This window comes from Malaclemys terrapin, chromosome 11 (genome assembly GCF_027887155.1).
Source record: "Malaclemys terrapin pileata isolate rMalTer1 chromosome 11, rMalTer1.hap1, whole genome shotgun sequence".
In the NCBI taxonomy this organism is placed as follows: Eukaryota; Metazoa; Chordata; order Testudines; family Emydidae; genus Malaclemys; species Malaclemys terrapin.
In genome coordinates, this window is record NC_071515.1 from 54,309,896 (window position 1) to 54,335,799 (window position 25,904).

Here is a 25,904-nt window from a genome sequence, read left to right on the forward strand (position 1 = left end):
ATTGGAAGACGGGGTAACAGGAATAAACAAGAAGAGTATAAACATCACAATCTGACCTCAAATTCTAGATCAATAAATCCCACAATACCAAAACCTGCCACTCTTATTACCAAATTGAGTAATATACAAGTCCATTAGAATCGATGGACTGGAATGGCTCCGCCTGAGTCAAAGTGCTAAGAAGAGTGACAGTCTCTGGCCCACACTATTTAATTTTTTTAAGTAACAAAATTCCATTCTTTCTTCTTGGCTATTTCAATATATAAATATTCTCCACCAACTAATATTTTAATACCTTTAATCAAAAGTGCCAGTTTTTCAAAGGACGCTTAAAACAGGAACAGAGATAAGAAACACTGATACAGACACAAACATTGAATAGTGAAGATGTTTTGTTACAAATACATTCAAACTTTGGAAAAACAATCAACTCTAGACTGTGCCTAGTACAATGTAAAAATGCAATATTTAAACAAAGCTGTTTACCACTTAACTGTACAAATTACTTCAAAGACAAGAGCAATACCCTTTTTGGGTCCTATTCGTTATAAGCTTGGAATAAACATTTTGTGGTCATGATAGCTTAATCGTCATAGCAGTTCAACCTTGGTATAACTCCATGGATTGGATTTCACACCATATATTTAATTTTATTTCAAAGCATAATACAAAGGAATTGTTCTGTCCTGGGATACACTTGAATATAGTGCTCATTGATTTTAATGATTGCTTGCTGCATCCAAAGACATTTAGCCCATCACTGATGACAATGCAACCACACTTAATGTCTGTTTGGTAGGAGAAAATGCATGTGTGTAAGTACATGCAATGCCTAGCTACTGAAAATCATACTCCTAGAGTCAAATGGTGCCCCCAGATGCTCCCACTGAAATTAATAGGATTTGCATATTGATAACTGAGGGCAGAATGTAGGCCATATTTTAACCTATTTCTTAAATACAAAAATGCTACATTAATATAACATGATTGCACATGCAAGCCTTATAAAGTCAAAAATGTGAAAGCTAAGGTTTAATATGAAACCGCTGTATCCCACTGTGATGCAGTCTTAAATTATGTAATCACATCCTATTTCTCTAATAATAGAACACTAGAATACAATCTTTTTCTATGAATTTAAATTCACAAGTATGTATTTTATCTTGGACAATCACAAATATAGAGGTTTTACAATAACTCCTCACTTAAAGTCGTCCCGGCTAAAGTTGTTTCATTGTTACGTTGCTGATCAATTAGGGAACATGCTTGTTTAAAGTTGTGCAATGCTCCCTTCTAATGTTTGGCAGACGCCTGCTTTGTCCACTGCTTGCAGGAAGAGCAGCCCATTGCAGCTAGCTGGTGGGGGCTTGGAACCAAGGTGGACCAGCAGCCCCCCTATCAGCTCCCCACTCCTCTAAGTTTCTGGTGCTGCAGCCGCCCATCAGGCTATCAATTGACAGTTCAGCTGTCCCTCCCCCCACTGCCATGTGCTGCTCCTGCCCTCTGCCTTGGAGCTGCTCCCAGAGACTCCTGCTTGCTGGGAGGCGGGGGCTAATGTCAGGGTTTCCCCCTCCCCCCTGCTCCTGCACCTCGCTTACCCCTTCTCCAAATAGAGCAGGATGGGCACACGGACGGAGAGAGACAGAGAGAGCTTGGGACAGGAGATGCTGCCTCAACTTCCTGATCCACTTAAAAAGACAATGCACTTAAGAGTGGGTCAGCTTACTTAAAGGGGCAGTGTGCATCTCTCTCTCTCTCTCTCTCTCTCCCACACACAAGGTGTGTGTGTCTGTCTCTGTCTGCTATGCTGTCTCCCCTCCCTCCTGTTCATGCTGCCTTGATGAGAGGCTACATTAACACTGTGTTAACCCTTGAGGGCTCAGCCGAGTACCAGTTCATCATTTAGCAGCAAGGCATTCCCTGGGATATATCCCTCCTCCTTCCACCCTCTAACTTCACCACCTCAACCAAGCTTCACAATCATCATAGCTGTGAACAGTATTAAATTGTTTGTTTAAAACATATACTGTGTGTATATCTATATAATGTATAGTTTTTTGTCTGGTGAAAAAAATTTCCCTGGAACCTAACCCCTCCTATATACATTAATTCGTATGGGGAAACTGGATTCGCTTAACATTGTTTCGCTTAAAGTCGCATTTTTCAGGAACATAACTACAACGTTAAGCGAGGCAATGATGCACAGTCAATCTTAGCTTTCACATGCCCTGATCCGAGTGCTTAATTGCAGCCTTCATGTTGAATTGACCATTTTTTGCATTTATTTCCTAGGGTTTCTTAAAAAGAAAAAAACAGTGTTATAACTAGCAGGCACCAATTAACCAAGGCCAACTAGAGCCTATCAATGTCATTAGCAGCCTGCACATGTGCAGATTTAACAAGCACCAGACTGCCAGTGAGGAACTACTGTCTCTTATTATTGTCAATTGCATTTCTCACCTCTGCATGCACAGGAGATAATCTTATCACTTCAAGAAAATCTTAAAGTAGCATAAGCATGGCCAACCTTCTGGCCAGTACTTCAAGATCCTAGCTCTGCTCCCAAATTGTGTAGTTTGGAATCTTATTTGCAGAATAAACAAATCTAAAGTTTTAGAACTTCTTAAACTATTTACAGTAATCTCATCTAAGGCCACAAGCCTTGTTAAGCCTTATATTGTCATTTTCAACTGCACAAATCATTCCAAGGAATAGAATTTGAGGGAGCACCTGGAGGGCTGGCCAGTGGTGGGAGTGTGCAGGTTAAGAGGCAGAAGTCAGGAAAATGTATTCTTACATGCTTTCATAGTTCAATCAAATTAAAGCAAAATCTTTTCAATGGTTTTCTGAAGAATTCACTTCGGGCAGAGAACCAAGTCCCGAAAACGTCAGCCCAAAAGAGAATGTTTCAGAAACCTAAAACCAGGAACTAACAATGGAAAGTGTTCTGTGATCTCAGCTATAGCTGTCATTACCTGCTAGACTGATATAACAATTAAAGAAGCATTAAAGACATTACATTTAAAGAAAGAAACATTTTGCTTAATACTAGGAAATTCTTCCTTATAGCTTGATCTATTAGGCTTTGGAATAGTCAGTCTTCCATAAGATGATTTCAAAAATCCATTGCTTGAAATATTTAGATTTAGATGGCAGGAAAGAACCCTGCATTGGCAAGCAAAGGGAGTGAATGATCTTTTCCATCTGTAACTTTTTGCAACTCTAAATTATTTTTTGTAAGTACCTCTTCATCAGATCATGGAGATAGATTTTAGACATGTCACATATTTGCATACAAGAAAAAGGGTCACCATTCTAAGAACTTCTCTGGATATTTGTTGGTGTAGACCATCATCAATTTTGAAAACATCAGCGAAGGAGGTTTTCCAATTGCCAATTAAAATTAAAATAGCTAAGTGTACTTAAACAACTTAGAGAGAAATACAAAAGATTTGACACACACAGGCTGAAACTACAGAGTTGGTCAAAATTTTCAGAGATTCAATTTTTGATGAAATCTTTATGTTGCACTGAAAATTTCAATTAAAAATCCCACAAAAATATTTGGACAAAATTTTCACAACTTCCCGCCTCCCCTGAATTTTTCAACCAATTCTGATTAAACAGAAAGCTTTGTTGAAAACTAAGATGACGAGAAATCCAAAGAGTCTAACTTGTTAGTGGTGAATTCACAAATAAAGTACCAAAAAAAAATTCTGAAACAAAAAATGCAATACAGTGCCCTGTTCCAACTGTATGGGTCAGACTCATGACCATGTTGCAGTGCAAAGGGGATGGTGGATCCAGTAAGTGAAGGCTCTGGGTGCAGGCTTGGGCAAAAAAGGAGGCATGGCTGAAACTTCCCTCCATCCATAACCATCAGCCCAGGTCCCAGAGACTGCTGGGAGCCTTGAGGCTTGAGGTTGTGCTCAGGACCAGGCTGACAAATGCTGGTCCACAGGATGAGGGAGTTTTCAAGCACAGAGAATCTGAGCCAAAATATTAACAACAAAAATAATCAACATTGGCGTATGTTGCAAATCAGACCGAATACTGACTGAAAATAAGTGAAATCAATTTCTATCAGTCTTCAGGATTGACTTCTTCATGTGAAAGAGACAGTGAATCTGAAAGTATCCAGCCCTTGAACCAGAGGGATGAGAATACACATAAATATGACACACACATTGTTCATTGCAAGGCCTACAAAGAAAAACAGATTTTTTTGTAACGTGCAACAGTAACCTAAATTCTACCATTTCTAATTTTTCCAACTGGTCAGATGTGCGACATTAGTCAAAATATGCAATAAACCAGGCTTTAAAAAAAAAAATCTACTACAGCTATGAAAACAAAGGTAAGACTGGCAACATTATTTTTAGAAACTTAGGCCATACTTTTCAAAGCTGGGTGCCTAACGTTAGACTCCTAAATAAAAGTGGTGAGAAGAACCACTGGAAGAATCTGGAAGAACTGATCACCCACAAATCCTATCAAAGAGATACAGGTATTCAGCACTCTTGAAAATCAGACCGCTTTTAGTTACATGCCTAAATAGAGACCTATAGGAACCTAAGCAGTTGGGCATCTTTTGTTAGGATTTTGTGTGTGTGTGTGTGTGAAAATTCATCATTGTATAATCTGAGGAGGTGTCACAATGTTGTAGTAGGAGAGACAAAAAAAAATTTTACAAATATTTTTCAGTTTTTCCATAGGACATGAAAGTTCTGACCAAAACTGAATTTAAAAAGGCACTTTTGTCTATTTCTTAGACACCTTGTTGGAAAATGTACAGTTCTCCATGAACACCATGTTAAGGATGAACTTAAACGTAACATTTTCTCATCAATAAGGCAGACAAGAGACTCAACACAACAAGTCAACACACAAAGTTATGAAAAAAAGTGGCTTCTCTTGAGATAAGCTTGGCACAGCTTTTGCATCTAGAAGTACCTCTTTATCTCACCTGGTCAATTGACTGCCTACAGACAATCAGTTTCCTTGTTCAAGTAATGTGCAGAGTGTATACACGCTTCCACCACCAAATGAAGAATTCAGATAACTGGTTAAAGTCTACTGCAGTGTCTGGTCAGCAGTTTTTTTTTTTTTAAATACTTCAGACTCTTTGAAAGAATTTTCAGTAAATGATCAACAAATTTCATGATGTGCATGTCCATGTTTTCCTACCATCTTCTATAATCTGAAGGAGGACGGAGACTTTGTTCAAACTGAAACATTCTTCTTATAGCGTCATGTTAGAGCCCATAAAGTTTATCCCTCTGAATGACATTTGGCACATGGAAAGCTGCATCATAACAACATAATTGTTATGACTGATGCAAGTACCAGAATGCTAATTGTCGTCCTGCTGCCATCTGATTTCCTCTGAGCATGCATTACTGAAAACACTGCATTTGTTTGATTGGTTGGTATTTCTACATTGCAGATCATCCCTTCACAGCAAGAAACGCATTCCTGTTAACAAAAAGGAGATTGGTAGGCAGGAGTGACTGCAACAGAAGTTTATAGAGTATATGCTTTCAATTGCAAGGTTTATTACTAGGGCTGTCAAGCAATTAAAAAAATTAATTGCAATTAATCGTGATTAATCATGCTGTTAAATAATAATAGAATACAATTTATTTAAATATTTTTGGATGTTTTCTACATTTTCAAATATATTGATTTCATTTACAAACAGAATACAAAGTGTACAGTGCTCAGTTTATATTTATTTTTGTTTACAAATATTTTCACTGTAAAAAACAAAATAAATAGTATTTTTCAGTTCCCCCATTGCAAGTACTGTAGTGCAATCTCGTTATCATGAAAGTTGAATTTACAAACATAGAATTATGTAAAAAACACCTGCATTCAAAAATAAAAGAATGTAAAACTTTACAACCTACAACTCCACTCAGTCCTACTTCTTGTTCAGCCAATCACTCAGACAAACAAGTTTGTTTACATTTGCAGGAGATAATGCTGCCTGCTTCTTGTTTACAATGTTACCTGAAAGTGAGAACAGGCATTCACATGGCACTGTTGTAGCCAGTGTCACAAGATACTTACATGTCAAATGCTCTAAAGATTCATATGTTCCTTCATGCTTCAACCACCATTCCATAGGACATGCATCCACGCTGATGATGGGTTCTGCTCGATAATGATCCAAAGCAGTACAGACTGATGCATGTTCATTTTCATCATTTGAGTCAGATGCCACCAGCAGAAGGTTCATTTTCTTTTTTGGTGGTTTGGGTTCTGTAGTTTCCGCATCGGAGTGTTGCTCTTTTAAGACTTCTGAAAGCATGCTCCACATCTAGTCCCTAGCAGATTTTTGGAAGGCACTTGAGATTCTTAAACCTTGGGTCGAGTGCTGTAGCTATCTTTAGAAATCTCACATTGGTACCTTCTTTGCGTTTTGTCAAATCTGCGGTTGTTCTTAAAACAAACAACATGTGCTGGGTCATCATCCGAGACGGCTATAACATGAAATATATGGCAGAATTCGGGTAAAACAGAGCAGGAGACATACAATTCTCCCCTAAAGAGTTCAGTCACAAATGTAATTAACACATTTTTTTAACAAGCATCATCAGCATTGATGCATGTCCTCTGGAATGGTGGACAAAGCATAAAGGGGCATACGAATGTTTAGCATATCTGGCATGTAAATACCTTGCAATGCCGGCTACAAAAGTGCCATGCGAACGCTTGTTCTCACTTTCAGGTGACATTGTAAATAATAAGCAGGGGCAATAAGCTTGTTTGTCTTCGCAATTGGCTAAACAAGAAGTAGGACTGAGTGGACTTGTAGGCTGTAAAGTTTTACACTATTTTGTTTTTGTGTGCAGTTATGTAACAAAAAGAAATCTACATTTGTAAGTTGCACTTTCACGATAAAGAAATTGCACTACAGTACTCATATGAGGTGAACTGAAAAATACTTTCGTTTATAATTTTAGAGTGCAAATATTAGTAATCAAAAATAATAATATAAAGTGAGCATTGTAAACTTTGTATTCTGTGTTGTAATTGAAATCAATATATTTGAAAATGTAGAAAAACATCCTAAAATATTTAATAAATTTCACTTGGTATTCTATTGCTTACAGTGTGATTAAAACTGTGATTAACCGCAATTACTTTTTTTATTCATGATTCATTTTTTTGAGATAATCGCGTGAGTTAACTGCGATTAATCAACAGCCCTAGTTGTTACTAAAAAATAAGCTAATCACCATTGCTGGGCAGGAAACCGTTTTCCTGTCCCACAAGAGTTTAAGGTTTTGCAATTTTTTTCCCACCCTGAATCTTGACAAAAAGTCAAAGTCTCAAAAAAATTTGTGAACCTAAAATCCAATCAAAATGTTTCATTTAGATTTTGACCTTTTTAAAAATAATACAATAAATTAACTAGTATTTTGAAATGAAAAGTCCTTTCAACCATTTCCCCCCCAAAAAATTAGGAAATCAGATTTGTTGAAACGGACCCTTTCCCACAAATAGTTTGTTTTCACAAAATCAATGTTTAACCAAAAACAAACAAAACAAAAACATTTTACCAGGAAATTCCCAACCAGCAATATTAATTACTTCCATCTGGTAGCCTGTGATCTGAATTGGCCTATCAGTTACGGCTGCAAAATCATGCACGGCAGTGTTCTCCCAGCTCATTATCATGCATTGTAATTAATGGACTCCTGTTACCATGATCTGATGATAGTTAATGGTTAGCTATGTCTGACAGATTTCTCAACATATAAGAAAGTAGGGAAAGCGTCCCATAATTATCACCTTCCTATGTATTAAGCACAAACATGCTTTTGAATGTTTTCTTGTCACACATTTTTTAATGAAAATAGATTATGATCATGTTTAATTTCCCTTTTAAGCTTTTATACAGCATAATCTCGTATTTTGATCTTTACATTTGCATCTTCTGTCAAATTTCCAGTGCTAGAGAACAACTGTTAATGTTCATCATCTTCTTCACTAGTAGTTTATTTGGGGAAACATTGAAACTGATGTTCCTTACCTGAGCAGTTGCAGAGTGTACCCATTTCCACACTGCAGTTTGCATTGTATGCAAAGGAACAATAGTATATTTTACAAGATAAAATGCAGCATAAGATAGGCTGGAGCTCCTAAAGGCCATATATTTTCTTCAATCCATCAACAATCATTGACATCAACGGGAGTCTGTGCTCAGATCAAATGCAACATATATATGTCCTTTCATATTTAACATGCAGATTGTCTGCTATCTTCAATATATCTGAAATCTTACACACTAAGATCATTCAAATCCTGCTAAAAGATTTTACTAAGACACTGATTTCTAAAATATCCTTCCAGTTCTGTATTATATAGGATATAAAACATCCTAACCATTTTACCTAGTGTGACTAAGTTCCTCTGCCTTGGTGGGTCCTGCGCTTTCTGGCGGATTTGCTCGCCTCAGAGATTCACAGCAGTCTTCAGTTCGGCCGCTTTTGCTAGAGAGACTCAAACCTGCCATTCACTCAGCTAACCTCATCGCTGGCCAGCATGGGGGAAATGGAGAACAATCTCCGCAGTCTCTGTTGTCCCACCTAGTGGGTCGGGGACAGGTCAGATCCCTTTCCAAATTAGACCTTCCCCTCTGGTGTGTCTCACAGACCAGGTCAACTCCTCCTGTGTCAGATAGGGAGTTGGAGGGATGGGAGGAACCCAGGCCCACACTCTACACTGGGTTCCAGTCCAGGGCCCTGTGGATAGCAGCTGTCTACAATGTCTCCTGTATTAGCTGCGTGACAGCTACAACTCCCTGGGCTACTTCCCCATGGCCTCCCCCAGCACCTTCTTTATCCTCACCGCAGGACCTTCCTCCTGAAGCCTGATAACGCTTGTACTCCTCAGTCCTCCAGCAGCACGCCTTCTCACTTCCTGCTCCTTGCACGCCCCCCACTAACTGATGTGAGGTCCTTTTTAAACCAGGTGTCCTGATTAGCCTGCCTGCCATAATTGATTCTAGTAAGTTCTTAATAGGCTCCAGGTGTTTTAATTAGCTTGCTTGTCTTAATTGGTTCTAGCAGGTTCCTGATTGCTCTAGGGCAGCCCCTGCTCTGGTCACTCAGGGAACAGAAAACTATTCATCCAGTGGCCAGTATATTTGCCCTCTACCAGACTCCTGTACCCCACTAGTCTGGGTCTGTCACACTAGAAAGTTTGCTATACTTCCTTTTCAAAAGCAAGAGTTATAGCAATGGTTGTTTATGTCAGTCAGTATGTATAACACACTAGTACACAACTCTTCAACATTATACTGTATTCTATATTTTTAAAAATAAAGATATTCATTTTTACAGTGAATTGGACTAGAAATCAATGGTTTATACCACCTATATAAAGTAATCATCTATAATTTACCAGATGCTAAAATTAGGTCATAACTGAAATGGGACAAAAGCAATGTGGTAATAAGAATGACATGGTGTTAAAGTCTGCTATCTTGTTAATCAGACATATCAACAAACGTTGAGGTAATTTTTTTTCCACTTACAAATGGTTGTGATCAAAATCACCTCTCTATTCACACCCCACACATTATTGTATTAATCTATGTGCAAAATATACTTTGTGAGGTATCATTTAAAAACTAATAAACAGATCAATATTCTTGTGTAAAACATGAATATTAACAGTTATGAACATAAGCTGAAATTCTGACTACAGTGTGTATACCAGACAAGTCTGTGGAGGGGGTAAACTGGTTTCTCAAAGACAAATGACAAGCTGATGCCTTTAGCCAGATGCCAAAGTTGATTGGCAATCACTGGTCAAGTGGCCATTCTTTGGCAGTGAAGGGAGGGCAGGAACAGATTGATCTGCAATTTAGCAAACAACAACATGGAATCTCTTTCACCACAAGAGTCCATGTCTCCGTTCTCACGGCTGGAATGAACTTTATCTAGGGGGAACCCTCAGGAAAACGTATTTCAAAGGGTGACTGGACTATAAAAGTGAGGGGCAAAAACACCCCAAATTCTCTCTCTCTTTCTCCTAAGATGACAAAAGAACCAGCCCCTTGACTTTGGAGGGAAATCCTGACCTGAGAATTTGGTTAGTCCTGTTACTGGGAACATGTAGTAAGGATTTTACCTTGAACCAAGTCTAGCTTGTTAAGTTTTAGCTACTAGAAAGCATTCTTTTGTTTCTCTTGTAACCATTTCTGACTAATAGATTATACTTGTACTCACTTAAAACCTCTCTCTTTGTAGGTAAATAAACTTGTTTTATTTTTATCTAAAATAATCCAGTGTGTGTTTAAACTGAGTGTTTGGTAACTCCAGTTAAAGTAGCAAACTGTTGGATATTGACCCTTTACAGGGGCAATGGACCTTTGATATCTGAACTGTCCAGAAGAGGGCTGGACAGTGCAGAACATGTTTATGGGAATGTTTAGGACTGGGAGCATGTCGGAGTCACCCTGCAAGTAGTAACCGAGGCTGGCAGAAGACAGAGTGTGACTGAAGTGTTGCTGATAGGCTGCTGGAGTCAGAGTTGCTGGACCATGGCTGTAGCTGTACAGAGACACTCCGGGTGTGACCTGCATGCTGTTAGGCCATTTATGAGTGGCCCTGGTTGGGGCTACAATGGCAAAGCATTGAGAGCTTCCAAGGTTGTGGAGCAGGCAGTGACACAGCCCTTCACTAGTCTGGATTTCACCCCAGAATGAGACAATGGTATATAGCTTTTGTTTCAGTCCCTTGTGGTTTGTAAGGCGTGGGTCCTTTTAACTTACACCAGCCCCTTAACGTAGCAGTGCTTTTTTGACACTTCTGTCCAAAGAAATATAGCAAGTTCCAAGCCTAAATCCAGTGTTGTTTTGTTTCCATGACTTACACTGGGGAAATTATCCTTCTGACTGAATAAAGCTGAACATGGCTGCCTCTAGCCAGAGAAGTCACTATAGAGCTACAAGAGGTGCATCCTCTCCAAAGGGAAACTACTTCTTTTATGAGCAAGCCAGCCAATTGACATCTAGAAAAGGAATGGCCAAGTTTGAATTGGAACTCTGATCCTCTACAAGGTAGCTTGATGTTATAATTACCATAATAAATGGTATTATTGAGCTAAGTTTGACTCAAGAATTTGACCGTCCCTCGCAAATACAGCTTAACTTCTTCATAGAAAAATAGGAAGAGGTGCTAATCTGGCTCCTGTTCTAGAACTTTGACCTCCATTACTAAAACATTTTCATGATCCAGGGGCCTCAAACCCAGATCTACAGGGTTTACAGGAGAAGCCACACTTCAACCTTCCACTTGGCAGCCTGCTGACAACTGCTGACCCAGGACGCCGAGCCCCAGTTTGAGGCTCTACCCTTGACATGCCAGGGTAGCCAACCTACTTAAACCAGCAACAGGAAGCTGTCCAAATGATTGGGATCCATCATGCTCTATACGGTGTACTTTGTGCCTCCTGGCTCCCCTGACTTGACTTCCCGGTGCCCTGACCTGGCTTGGCTCATGGCATCTGACTTGTGGTTCTGATCTCCAGTTTGTATTATGCCTCCGATCTCCCAGTATCTTGACCCAGCTGACCCTTGGCTCCTGACCGTGAACCCCAGCTCTGACTACAAGTTCCGGCTCCCATGACCCAGCCCTGACAAACATTAAATAGTCTCATTTGGCAGGTGTTATTCACTCCAGCAGTAGTTATTTGAGTAACAAGTGCTGAACAGGACCCTTATTTAAAATGTCTTAAAACAAACATTCTCCATTACAAAAACTGATGCTTACTGTATGGCCTGTCTCTCTGTGGGGGTGACAGCCAACAAAATGGCATTCATCCTTGGTAGCACATTTTTTGGTCACAGATGTACTCCTTCCATGGCTTGTGAAATGATGAACTGTCAAGCAGTACTTTGTATCTAAGAAATAAATCAAAATTAGGTTTATTTTCATGCAGCGTGTTCTCTTTCACATACTTCAAAAGTTTTCACTAAATGACAAGTTACAATAAAGTGCTTGCACTGAGAAAAGTTAGATTGTGTGGGGTTTAGAGCAGTAAGATGGCATTATGTTCCAAAAAATTTGTCATTTAACAGTCATGATGTATTAGCTAGACCTTAAATTAAATGGGCCATTTGGCACCTAGACTGCAACTTATGAAGAAGAAGGCCATTGAGATTTGTACTGTGTATCTAACACTTCATCTCTAGCTAGCTAGTTTTAGCAGCGGCTCTCCTGGTTCTTCCTTTCCCTCTTGCACTCCCTTCTCATTCTCTTTCCCCTCCATTTAGACTTCTTTACCTTTTTCATTTCATTCTTCCACCCCACCTCGCCCCTACCCCCCAACTCCCCTTCTTCCAACATTTTTCCTCCTTTCCCCTCTCTTTGGGGTACGTTACCTTCCTTAGTTTCAGTGACCCTGCTATTCTCTCTTCCAAGTGTGATCTTCAGGTCTTATTGCCAAATGTTTCTGCACTACCAATGGATGCACTAACATGACACTTCCCATTTTGAGAGTTCACATACAACACATCTGAAACCACATGCAACAATGATGTATGCCTACAGCTTAGCATAAACCTTGCATTAGACCTTTTATATAGCTGTCTTTTCTAAAGTCATTCCTAAATAACAAATCTGCACTAATTATTAGAAGTAATTGTTTCGGCTCCTATGTTAACTTTTCAAAAGACACTAGGACTGATGGTAGATTTGGTAGCACATTTAGCTTTGATTGCGGGACTGAATTAAGAAATAGTCTTTACCCCTGAACAGCTGACTCTTGGAGACAGTACTAAGGTAATAACTGGCTTTGGAGAGGGGAATATCATTTGACAGTGCAAACTGTTTTCCCACCATGTATCAGTGTTGGATAAGTTAATCACTAAGTTCAGAGGAAATGCAAACAAGACCAACATTACATTAGAAGTATAAAGACAACCTAATAAAACTATTTGTTTCTTCGCAAGCACCGGGAAAACAGGAAAAAGGGATTGGAAAACAGGAATCCAAAGTGTGCTGCTAGAGATTTATGATACATATTAGATTAATCTGGCATAAAACTACAAAGAGGGAGGATAACATAAGAATGGCCAAACTGGGTCAAGACCAATAGTCCATGTAGCCCAGTATCTTGTCTTCTGATAGTGGCCAGTGCCAGATACTTCAGAGGGAATGAACAGAACAGACAATTTTTGAGTGATCCATCCCATCACCAGACACAGCTTCTGGCAGTCAGACGTTTAGGGATACCCAGGGCATGTGGTTATGGCCCTGATCATTTTGGCCAGGGCCGGCTCCAGGCACCAGCTGACCAAGCACATGCTTGGGGCGGCACCTTGGGGCAGGGCGGCACTCGATTTTTTATTTTTATTTTTTGGATTCAGTGGCGCAGCGCTCGGAGCGGGGGCGGGGACTTCAGGTGGCACGGTGCTTGGAGGGGGGCGGGGGCTTCGGACGGTGCTTGGGGGGGCGGGGCGGGGCTTCGGGTGGCACGGTGGCTTCGGGTGGCGTGGTGCTCGGAGGGGGGGGCGGGGCTTTGGGCGGCGCTCGGAGGATGGGGGCTTCAGGCGGCGTGGTGCTCGGAGGCGGGGCGGGGCTACGGGCGGTGCTTGGAGGGAAGGCGGGGGCTTCGGGCGGCACGGTGCTCGGAGGGGGGCGGGGGGCTTTGGGCGGGGCTTGGGGGCGGGGCTTCAGGCAGCGTGGTGCTTGGGGGCGGGGTCTTGGGGGGGCGGGGGCTGGCGCGGTGCGGCGCTCAGGGGGGGCAGGGGCTTCAGGCGGCGCGGCACTGGGGGGGCGGGGCTTCGGGTGGTGTGGTGCTGAGGGGGCGGGGATTTCAGCAGCACTCAAGGGGCGGGGTACAGCAGGGCGGCTCTCTTCTTTTTTGCCTCAGGTGGCAAAAAAGTTAGAGCCGGCCCTGATTTTGGCTAATAGCCAATGATGGGCCTATCCTCCACAAACTCACCTAATATTTTTTTGAACACGGTTTACTTTTGCCCTTCACAAAATCCCCTGGCAACGAGTTCTACAGGTTGACTGCGGGTTGTGTGACATACTTCCTCGTGTTTGTTTCAAACCTGCTCCCTATTAATTTAATTGGCAACCCCCGGTTCTTGTGTTAAATGAAGGGGTAAATAACTCTTCGCTATTCACTTTCTCCACACCATTCATGATTTTATAAACCTCTCTCTTATCCCCCCTTAGTTATTTCTTTTCCAAGCTGAGCAGTCCCAGTCTTTTAAATCTCTCCTTGTATGGAAGCTGTTCCATACCCCTAATCATTTTTGTTGGTCTGCTCTGTACCTTTTCCAATTCTAATACAGCTTTTTTGAGATGTGACAACCAGAACCGTATGCAGTATTCAAGGTTTGGGCATATTGTGGATTTATATATTGGCATTATGATATTTTCTGTCTTCATAGCTATCCCTTTCCAAATGGTTCCTAACATTCTGTTTTGACTGCTGCTGCACATTGAGTGGATGTTTTCAGAGAACTATCCATGATGACTCCAAGATCTCTTTCTTGAGTGGCAACAGCTAATTTAGCCCCCATCACTTTATATGTATAGTTGCAGAGGTGCTGGAACAAGTTGTATAGTGGGGGTGCTGAGAGCCATTGAACCAAACTGTAAACCCTGTATATGATGGAAACCACTTCAAGCTAGGGGATGTGGCAGCACCCCTAGTTTAAGCATCTATGTATAGTTGGATTGTCTGTATTACTTAGCACTTATTAACATTAGCAAAGAGTCCTGTGGCACCTTATAGACTAACAGATGTATAGGAGCGTGAGCTTTCGTGGGTGAATACCCACTTCTTCGGATGCATCCGAAGAAGTGGGTATTCACCCACGAAAGCTCACGCTCCTATACGTCTGTTAGTCTATAAGGTGCCACAGGACTCTTTGCTGTTTTTACAGATCCAGACTAACACGGCTACCCCTTTGATTATTAACATTGAAATTCATTTACCACTATGTTACCCAGTCATCCAGTTTAGCGAGATAGGTTTGTAACTTTTCACAGTCAGCTTTGGACTAGCTATCTTGAGTAATTAAATGGAAGTCTCAGATAGGGCTGTGCTTTGATCATTCATTTTGAATCTAGACTGTATACAGGGCTGAATTCAGCTATATACTTAATCTCAAATCCTATATTCTCCACTCAGTGCACACACATCACTAGAAGGCCTCCATCCACCCAAAAATGTGACTATGCTTTAAGACTACAGTACTCAAAAATTCCTCTAAAATCTTTAGCACAAGCTAGCCAGCCCATCAAAATGGTCGAGTTACATTAACGAATTTCTAGTTATACATACTCTAGTGCAGTGGTTTTCAAACTTTTTTCTGGCAACCCGGTTGCAGAAAATTGTTGATGGCCGCGACCCAACAGAACTGGGGATGGGGTGCGGGGATGAGAGCTGTGGGGTGGGGCCGGGAATGAGGGGTTCAGGGTGTGGGAGGGGGCTCTGGGCTAGGGCAGGGGGTCAGGGCTCTGGACTGGGGATGTAGGCTCTGGGGTGGGGCTGGGGATGAGGGGTTTGGGGTGTGGGCTGGGGCAGGCGGTTGGGCTGTGGGAGGGGGTCAGGGCTTTGGATCAGGGATGTAGGCTCTGGGGCAGGGGATTGGGGCATGGGGTTGGGGCCGGGGCTTACCTCCGGCGGTTCCTGGTCAGTGGTGCAGCCAGGGTGCAGAGGCAGGTTTCCCGCCTGTCCTGGCACCACACCCCGGAAACAGCTAGCAGCAGGTTCGGCTCCTAGGTGGAGGCACGAAAGCAGCTCTGCATGGCTCTCGCCCGCAGGCACTGCCCCCCCAGCTCCCATTGGCCAGGAACCAATTGTATTAAGTCAATGTTCAGTTGTAAAACTTCTGAAAGAACAACCATAATGTTTTGTTCAGGGTTACGAACATGTCAGAGTTACGAACAACTTCCATTCCTCATATGTTCATAACTCTGAGGTTCTACTGTAAGTCTAACATACAAGGTCTTCAACATGATTTGTAGTATTGCTGAGCATATTCAAATGGCTGGAATATCCATCTCAAGAGAAATCATAAGACTCATTACTAAATATATCCCCAGGGCATCAGTGTGATGGTATGTTAATCCTATATAACTAGCTGCCTGAGACATGGTTAAATCAGGGGAAAAACAAAATTAAATACCTTAAAGAATCTCCCTAAGACAGGCACACTTACTTTCAGGACACCATTTATCTTCAGCCCATCTGTTACAGTTGTAATTGTCAACTGCATTTGCACAGGTGAAACACTTAAAGCTGTTTGGAAATGGAGTGGCTTTAAAAATATAATAAGTATGTTAAGTTTGCAAATATCAAAAATTAAAATTTCAAACAAAAAGTGTTTGCTTTTACATTTATTAGACAAAAATACTTATATAAATATTAGCATATTATATATATATTATACACACACACACACTCACACATTTATACATGTGTATAAGAATAGCATATACAGTTCATGTCAATCTATTGGGTAAATAAGAACTATTTCATACCTTACCATAGAAGCTTTTACTTCTCGTACTATCATCATGTCTTAACTTTAAAACATTTCCTGGCCTTTTCATTCTCTCTCACAATTAAAACGCTATTTAAATGGAGAGAGCGTGTATCATTGCACATTACATATACAATATTATAACATAGAAGATACACATATCTTCTTTATGTATGTACACATGTACACTGTCGCACAATCTACATTTAATCAGTTTTTGCTTCCCTAGATGTGGCAGATACTGCTTTGAAACCAACTCCAAGTCACTGCCCCCAACTCTGAGCAAGAAGTTGCCAATTAGGGATTAGTGAGTTAGATTTCAAATTCTGTTTTATAACATTTTATATACACACATGCGAGAGTTTTAAAGCAGCTTGGCATCAAACACCCCACCTGCTAACCATCACTACTTTTCCACTTTAATCCTTTATATCACAGAGACTGTTATCCAATGTGAGTGCAAGGTAAGAAGCAGACATGTGATGCTATTACTAACAGCTGATTTCCCAGCTACTACAGTGGTTTTAACTTCGTACTAACTTTCATACTTTCATTTAGTGATAACTTTAAAAGTGTTCAATACACCTACCTCCCTACCCCACCCACCAAAAAAGCAGTACAACAAACAGAAACAGCTAGTCCATTGCAAACATTTATATTGTACAAAATAAAGTCATTTTGAGACATAAAACTGCAGTAAAAGCATCCAAAATCTGAAACGGTTTATCATCGAAGTACAAATCAAAGAGAACAGTTCTCTCCCTCTCTGTTCAACTCCATTCAGACTGTATCTCAAATGTTAGGAATGATACTGAGTAACCATAGGAGACACCGAAACGAATGTTTTGTTTTACACTCTAGAGGAGATCCCAAATGTCTAAGAGACAGCCACTTTATGTTTAAGAGTCAGCCCTGAAAACAAGGGATAACAATGGAAAAGCTGATAGCTGAAACATTAACCTATGTTCTCAAATACAAGAAAGCTGCAACTGGCTACTTACGGTCTAATGGAGGTCTCACATTATAGAAGTTGATGTTCTTGGCTAGCGCCCAATTCCCTGAGAGGATGAAGATCTGAAGAGAAGCTACAGCCAACATGTGAGAGAATAATAGCATGCTGACTATTACTGAACAGGGAAATCTAAAATAGTTGTGCCTAGAAAAGAAGAAACATACATTATGACAGAGGAACCATAAAGAACGGAGAATGTGGAGCATTGGACTTTCTGTAAACTTGATTTGAAACCTTGACAGTTCAGTGATTGGATCTGGACTGCTAGTGCCTGTAAGCATACATCACTAACCATTACGAGCCATTCAAAGCTGAGCAGCTGCTGCCTTCTACTGGTTAGCATTTTGTACAGGACAGCTACATTTCTACAATCAGTACTGTAGTAATTTTGGTATGCTATGTTATTCAGCTACATGATGAGTTCCCCCAGGCAATATCAGTCTTAGAAACGGCTTATAAGGGTATGTCTACACTGTGATACAAAATCTGAGGCACTGAGTCTCAGACCCCATGTCAGCTGACGGGCTCATGGGCGCTCAGGCTGCAAGTCTAAAAGTAGCAGTGAAGACATTCAGGCTTGGGCTGGAACCCAGGCCCAAGGATATGTCTACAAGAGGATAAAAGCCCCACAGCATGGCTGCACCTGGCTCAGGTCAGCTGACTCAGTCTCACAGGGCTAAAAATTACTATGTTCAGCAATTTTTCAGCCCCAGGAGCCTGAGTCAGCTGACCCAGGCCAGCTGTGGGTTTTTTATTCCCATGTAGACAGACCCTGATACCCTCCCCCTCGTGGGGTCTCAGAGCCAGGCTCTAGCCTGAGCCTGAACATCTACACTGCTATTTCATAACCCCACAGCCTGAGCCCAAGTCTGCTGTCCCAGGTCAGTCATGGCTGCCCCACAGGGTCTTTTATTGCAGTGAATAGGGTTACCATATTTTGTCCCTCCTAATGGAGGACACTCCCAGGGGCCCCGCCCAGGGGCCCCGCCCACGCCCCCACGCCCCCGCCCCAACTCCGCCCCCTCCCCTGCTTCCCGCGAACATTTAATTCGCGGGAAGCCTGAAGCAGGTAAGGGGGGGTGTGGGGGGGGGGAGGCGCGGCCCAGCCCAGCCCAGGCTGGCTCCCCCGGCGGCTCCAGCCTGGGTCGGCTTGGGCCCTGGGGTGCCGGCCCCGGCCGACCACCCCCGGCCCGCCCAGCACTGCCGGCCCCCGGCTCCCCGATCCCGGCCCGGCTCCCCGCCCCGCGGGCCCGGCCCCCGGCCCGACTCCCCGATCCGCGGGCCCGGCCCCCGGCTCCCCGACCCACGGGCCCGGCCCCCGGCCCGGCCCGGCACCATGCCCCCGGCCCCGCACAAAGAGGCCCCGGCCGAGCCTCCCGATTTTCCCGGACATGCCCGGCTTTTGGGGATTTCCCCCCGGACGGGGATTTGAGCCCCCAAAAGCCGGACATGTCCGGGAAAATCCGGACGTATGGTAACCCTAGCAGTGAAGAACTACCTTTAGCGTTCATGGAAAAATACTTTCCTATCTTGCTTATAACACGAGTTTGACAAAATGAAAATATTTGTAGACCAGGCAAGATGCAATCTCAGATGTTGTTTTTAACATCAGCAATGTAAAATCTAAACTCAAAGGGCCAGATCCCAGCTGGCATAAATTGGTGTAGCACTACTGACATCAATGAATTATGCCAATATACAGCAGTGCAGAATCTGGTCTAAATTGTTGGTTCTTGTTTTTCATAAGCACACTTCTGACTGGCATGGTATTTAAATACATACGCTTTTACAATTTAATTTATCCTTAAAAAAAAAATGTATTCCTCAAAGAAAAGCCGAAGCAAGCTGTCGTCATAACCACAAATTAGAGGGAGAACCGTTAATAGCATTCTGTCATTCCTTTACCCTGGTGCACTTGCAGTAAAGAGTCCAATCATCTTGGACTCTTTACTGCAGTCCCCACCAAACCTCTTTTGTACACATTCCGCTTTGTGTTCATACTTTTCAAGCAACTGCATGCACAGGTCATAGGTCTTCAGTGTGAAACTCTATTTGTCTCCTGAGCTTTTGCACGTAAATTCTAGCGCTGGTTGAAATCATTTCACAACTCAAAGTTTTTCTTTGAAAAACAGGGACACATTTTTTGCAGACATTTTCACAAACAATTCATGCTACTTTTCTTTTTTTAGCCAGTTCCAGTACATTCTATCCCCTGCATGCTCAGGCATTAAGTCCTCTCCCCTGTCTGTGTTAGTGCAGAGGAAATATGTGTGCGGGCATTTAGGTGTGCATTATGGAGGCAATCCTGTGCCCCTCTGCATGGATGTGGAGGACCTCAGATTCAGTGGAATGGTGACATTCTGCATGGAGAAGGATAGGGTTGGGATGGACGTTGGGCAGGCCTTAGGGGCCCACTGCACACAAGTGTGTGGCAGACCTTTGAAGACAGAGCAGGGATGGGCAAGGAGAGCTGATTCGTGAATCCTCCAGTCAATCCCAGTCCATGGGGTGGGGGGAGTCAAAGTGCCATCAAGTCAACTCCAGGCCAGTAGCTGCACAAACTGCATGTGTGGCACACTGTGGGGAAAGGGAGAAGGGCCTGAGACTTTCTTCCTGCTCCTGTGCTTCGGAGAAGAACTACTTCAAACAGACTCTTGGCCTGCAACCAATCAGTGGCAGAAGGTTTTGTTTTGTGCACTAGGCCTTACTAACTTTTGTGAACAAAGATTTTTTTTAATTTATGTTTATTTTTAGGATATTTTAACAGATATTTGAGAAACTGTTTTTGCACCACACTTACAGTGTATCTCCAGGACTGTTTCCTGCGGATGCCCCAGGTCTTCTTAGTACTAGAGCCCAAATTGTTCACAAGAAAAGCATCTAAAAGAACCAAACAGTGGCTTTGTGATCATTATTCGGTACACAGGGAAAGAGTCAGCTCAGACAAAATATGCCTTTAATATTATTGGTAATAAAAGAAAAGAACATATGTATCTAGGCCAATAACATATATGCCATAAAAGATTTGAACTATATTACCTTACTATTCACTAGTGAGTGCCATGCTAATCACGTTGCCAACTTTCACGTGGTAAATAAGCACCCCGACTTTCACAATAAACCAAAAATCAAGCTAATCCCATTTCAAAACAAGGCCAAAACAAGCCAATTCCTAAGAACCCCAACATTTAACAGATGGGACAAGTGTGTGTGTCATGAGTGATACTTTCCTGCTGGCAAGGCATAAATCAACATAACGTTGCATCACAATGTTGTAAATTGATGTCATGATGCACTGATGTTCCATGGGTGCTGAAGTCTATTTAAGGACACTTTAATATTCTGCAAGATAGATTTGCAGAGCCTGGGATTATCCCATAGAAATCAGAACCAACAATGGGAAAAAAACAGGATGGTGACCCTAGAACAATTTACCATTGTCCCAGCATGTCATCTGGCTTATTTTGTCCTCATTTAATCCTTCCTAGAACAAATGGTTTGAACCAACATTTGTTGAGAGAGCACCAGTCCCCCAAAAGTTCTCTGTGTGTTCTGTATTATTTGCTTTTATTTTAAATTAATGCCTGGAGAAGGTCCCATGGCAGAAACACCACTTATGCTCTTTTCCCACCCTGTACATTATAAATCATGTGGTTCGTGTCTCAGTTCTTGCTACTAGATCAACATATTATCCGTGTCAAGAGATGGAAGTTTTTCAGTTCCTTTCCTCTGAGAGAGCCATTGAGAAAAGTGATGAGTTCCTTCTTTGCTTCATTGACGAAGCTAAAAAAAATCCTCAGCGTACAGTAAACTTGAAGTTTTCTGCTCAGGTTTCAATGCACTGCACAAGGGAAGAAATCAAACACTGCCATGCCATCATTCATTAATAAAGCCATACCACCACCCCAGGATAAATGAAAAAGTGCAGTTGTAAAAGCTCTTCAGAGTAAATCCCCATTTAAATACATTGCCTATAAAGATACACTTCCCCTAAAAACAGCCATATTAGAAAAAGGTTATCTGTTTAAATGATCAAATTAAATGGTCAAGATACATTGGGGCTAAAACTTGGTTCTCTCTCCTAGCTCTCAAATGAGAGCACCAGTGTGTGCATTTAGAACATCTAGGAGGGGAGATTAATTAATCCTAATTATGATCCATTTAAACAGCCAGCTCTTTTCCATTATGCCTATTTTTACAAATACAGAGGCCAGTCCCCACTCACACAACATACCATATGGGTCACTCTGGTTGCACAAAGGGAACTAAGCTGCCCTAAATGGGCAGGGTGGGATTCTGCAGCAGTAGAGGTCATTCACACATACAGCATCCCCTTCGCCTTCCCTGCTGCACATACCCCTTATATGTCCCTGGCATACTAGGGTAAGGACATGGATGGCCACTGGTGCACCCTTAAAATTATGTCTGCCCTGAGGCTGCTCTAACTTGAGCCAGGACAGGGGTGACAAAGTTGCCTTTATGCCTCCACCTCAATCCCTGCACCCCTTAGACGGGCAGCATGACATGTTTAAACTCAGATCGATTTTGAATGTTTGCATCAAACCCATAAGGGCTAAACACTTAATTAGGCCCTGAATCCCTGCATGATGCTTTGAACATTTTGGTGGCACTGCCCCAACTCAGTTGTTTTTTTGCTCCGAATGCAAACAATTAATCTTCCATTCTTTCATTAAATAGCCCATGCTATGCTCTTCAAATATCACAGATTAGTTGCTTTTACCTAGTCAGGACAATTTTAATCAATCTTGACTCTAAATGTACTTCTGACAGCTGAGCTAGCAAGCCTATTGTTTTATGCTTGCTCTGTGAAGGACTGAACCATTTCAATGCACAGCAGTAGTGAGGTTTATCTGCCTCATATACATTTCCTTTAGTTTGTATTGGCAAATTGGGAAACATTTGCCTTTCTATAAAGAAAGATCTACAAAACCAGTGAACTTTATCAAATACACCTGGGTAGCACATAGAAGCACAATTACACCTGTGCCGGTGTTCTACAAATTCAAGATTTCCCCACCCTATCCCAGTTCCCATTGCTCAAATCACATAGCCTGTGGCAAATGGAAAATTTTAGGGAATACAAATACAGAAGGGCGGGTTCTCATCCGTGCACAGGCAGGGACTTTTCCCCATGCCACTCCAAACACAGGGCCTCAGGATCTCCCTCCTTCACCCAAAACTCTTCTCCCTTTCTCCCCTCCCCCCGCCCTGCCCCTAGGACTCTCTCTCTGCAATGAACCTTCATGAGAAGCACTGCTCAGCAGCCAGCATCCCCTGCTGGGATTCAAGAATATAGCTCCACATACCAGGAATCCAGCAGGCAGGCAGGGCCCTCTCCCCACAACACCCTTCACGGGCTGAGGTGGACAAGCATGCGGACAGCAGAGTGGCTCAAAAATAGATTTGGGAGGTGAGGGGGTGAGGGCTGATCCTGCTCTAGCCCTGGCCACCTGCTGCCTATGACAAAGGGTGATAGACATATGTGGGCACTGGAATACTGGCAATCTAATGCACACACTATGGCCCCACTCCTGCAAACACCTATGGATGTGAGTAATATTAGAAATGGCAGTATTCCCACCAAAGCATTTGCTGGATTGAGGCCTACATTGGTAGACACATACACACCCCATGAGTAGGGTTGCTAACCAGGATTGTCCTGGAGTCTCCAGAAATTAAAGATTAATCTTTATTAAAGATTATGTCATGTGATGAAACCTCCAGAAATATGTCCAACCAAAACTGGCAACTCTACCCATGAGAAAAAGTGGTACCTATTTAACATGATGATTTATCATGTACCTTTCACTGTCTAACCTGGTCTCTGCCCATTGAGCTGTGTCCATGAAAATTACTCTTAAAATTGCAAAGCTCAGATCATCTTTGAATCACCTTTTCCCTTCTTCCTTCCTTCCATCCCTCTTTTAAAAATAGAACCGGCCATGAGAATGTTTCCTCCTCCGCTCTGCAAATGTTGAATTTTGTCAAAGAATTACACTTGCCGAAGGGCAGGGATAGGCAAGCAATTCAATCCTGGACCTATAATAGCAATCATGTAGAACAATGTAATGACTTTAAAATCTGCATCTCCCAACATTGGGAGCTTATACCAGTCAGGAAGAGGAGTTTACTTATCTGTAACTGGAGATATGTGGTCCCTATCTGTGTTCCACTGAAGGTTTCTGCATGCGCACCATGCATCTGGAGCCAGAGAATTTGAGAGTAGTAGTGTTCGTTGGTCTGCCCATGCACCCTTGTTCTGCCTTATGGTTTTGACTGTGGTGATAAAGGGCGAGGCAGACCAGGCTGCACCTCCACTTCCTTTTTCACTACAAATTGAACAGATCTGCAACAAAGGGGAAGGAGGGCGGGAAGTGGAATACAGATAGGGACCACACATCTCGAAGAACCTCCAGTTACAGGTAAGTAACCTCCTCTTCTTCTTCGAGTGATGGTCCCTATTGTATTCCACTGTGAGTAATTAACAAGCAGTACCTATTTTGGAGAAGGGTACAAGGAAGAGGATGGAATGGTGGATTGGAGGACAGCCATGCCGAATGAGGCATCCGTCACAGAGTCTTGCACCAAGACATAATGCGTAGTGAAGGTATGTACCGAACTCCACATGGTTGCCCTACATATGTCTGGAAGCAGTATATTGTGCAGGGTGGCCGTAGTCGATGCTTGTGCTCTCGTCTAATGGGCTCTCACCCAAGGCATGGAGGCAGTCCTGACAACTGATAGCAAACTGTAATGCATCACGAAATCCACTTAGAAATCCTCTGTGTGGAGATTGCCTTCCCCTTAATTCTTTCAACTATAGCAACAAACAGTCTAGGGGATTTCCTGATTGGTCTTATTCTCTTCAGGTAAAAGGACAAGGCCCTGTGGACATTGAGAGAGTGAAGGCACCACTCCTCCACTGAGACATGAGGCTTCAGAAAGAAAGCAAGTAAGCGTATGGGTTAGTGGAGGTGAAACCGGGATACAATCTTTGGTAGAAACTTGGGGTGCAGATTCAGGGAGACTTTGCCCTTATGGAATATGGTGAAAGGAGGAGTCCGCCATCATGGCCCCCAGTTACCCTTCTCATGGAAATAATAGCTACTAGGAAGATGACTTTCATGAAAAGGAGGGACAGGGAGCAGGAAGCCAGTGGCTTGAGGGGCAATGTCATTAACAAAGAAAACGAGATTGAGGTCCCACTCAAGAGCAATAGGTTGGACGGGTGGGAAGGTTCTGAGGAGACCCTTTCAAAATCTGGCAGTCAATGGATGCGTAAATATGGAGTGGCCTCCATGGGGAGAGTGGGGGGATGGAGTGGTGGGTACTAAGAGCCACTATGTGGACCTTGATGGAGTTCAGAGTGAGTCCCAACATCTTCAAGGAGAGGAGGTAGTCTAAACAAAGGGGAATGTCCATGTTTTCAGGGACAAGGCCCCTCTGTTGGGCCCAGGAGGTGAAGCACTTCCCCTTGGCCCAATGGGAATGCCTTGTGGACTCTTTCCTGCTGCTCGAAAGGATGTCTTGTACTCCCAGGAACATTCCCATTCTAGCGAAAATGCCCATCCAAAAACCAAGCTCTGAGGTGAACTGTGTATAGATCGGGATGCCTGATCCCGCCGTGTTGCGTGAGGAGTTTCAGGAAAGCTGGCAGGGGACACAGGGGACAAGTCAACATGCAAAGAAGCGGAGGAAACCAGAATTGGAATGGCCAGAATGGGGCAACCAGAATGACTATGGCCTTCTCCCGCCTGATCTTGTGGAGGTCTCGTGGCAGGAGCAGGAGATGGGGAAAGGCGTAATTGATCTGGTCCAACCAGTGAAGGACAAAGGCATCGCCTTGGGAATGGACACTAGTACCCCTTCCCATGGAGCAGTAGATGGGGCACTTGCTGTTGGCATGGGAGGCAAAGAGTCCCCCATTGGCTGAAAATGTCATTGATTGCAGTGTCATGAAGTTTCCATTCATGGTCGGCCATGAACTTCCCGCTGAGAGAGTCTGCAATCACATTCTGAGGCCCTGGAAGATAGGCTGACGACAACAGGATCTTGTGGGCAATGCACCAATCCTACAGATAATCCACTTCCGCATAGAATACAATTGACTTCATGTCCCCTTGTTTGTTGATGTAATAAATGGTGGTGGTGCTGTCAGACATGATGAGAACACGGTGGGAGCAAATGAATGGGAAGAATGTTCAACATGCTCTCCATGTCACCTGAAGCTCCAGAATGTTGATGTGCATTCTGGATTCCCGAGGGGTCCAAGTCCCTTGCGTCATGTGCTCACCCATATGGGTACCCCATCCAGTAAGTGAGGCATCCATTATGATAATCATGTCC

At 42.8% G+C, this 25,904-nt stretch overlaps 1 protein-coding gene across 2 annotated transcripts in view; it reads right to left on the reverse strand.

Annotated features, from left to right (window-relative positions):
- Positions 1–281: 281 nt before the first annotated feature.
- The window catches only part of LYPD6B (LY6/PLAUR domain containing 6B), a 118,741-nt gene continuing 93,118 nt past the window's right edge, over positions 282–25,904 (reverse strand). For both annotated transcript variants that reach the window (XM_054043206.1, XM_054043205.1), the window contains 5 exons: positions 20,338–20,417; positions 17,527–17,681; positions 16,202–16,300; positions 11,790–11,920; positions 282–5,475 (listed from right to left, as the gene is read on the reverse strand). In XM_054043206.1, coding sequence (XP_053899181.1) covers positions 5,311–5,475; positions 11,790–11,920; positions 16,202–16,300; positions 17,527–17,641 — 510 coding nt within the window. In that variant the 5' untranslated portion in view covers positions 17,642–17,681; positions 20,338–20,417 and the 3' untranslated portion in view covers positions 282–5,310. The remainder of the gene's footprint in view (positions 5,476–11,789; positions 11,921–16,201; positions 16,301–17,526; positions 17,682–20,337; positions 20,418–25,904) is intronic.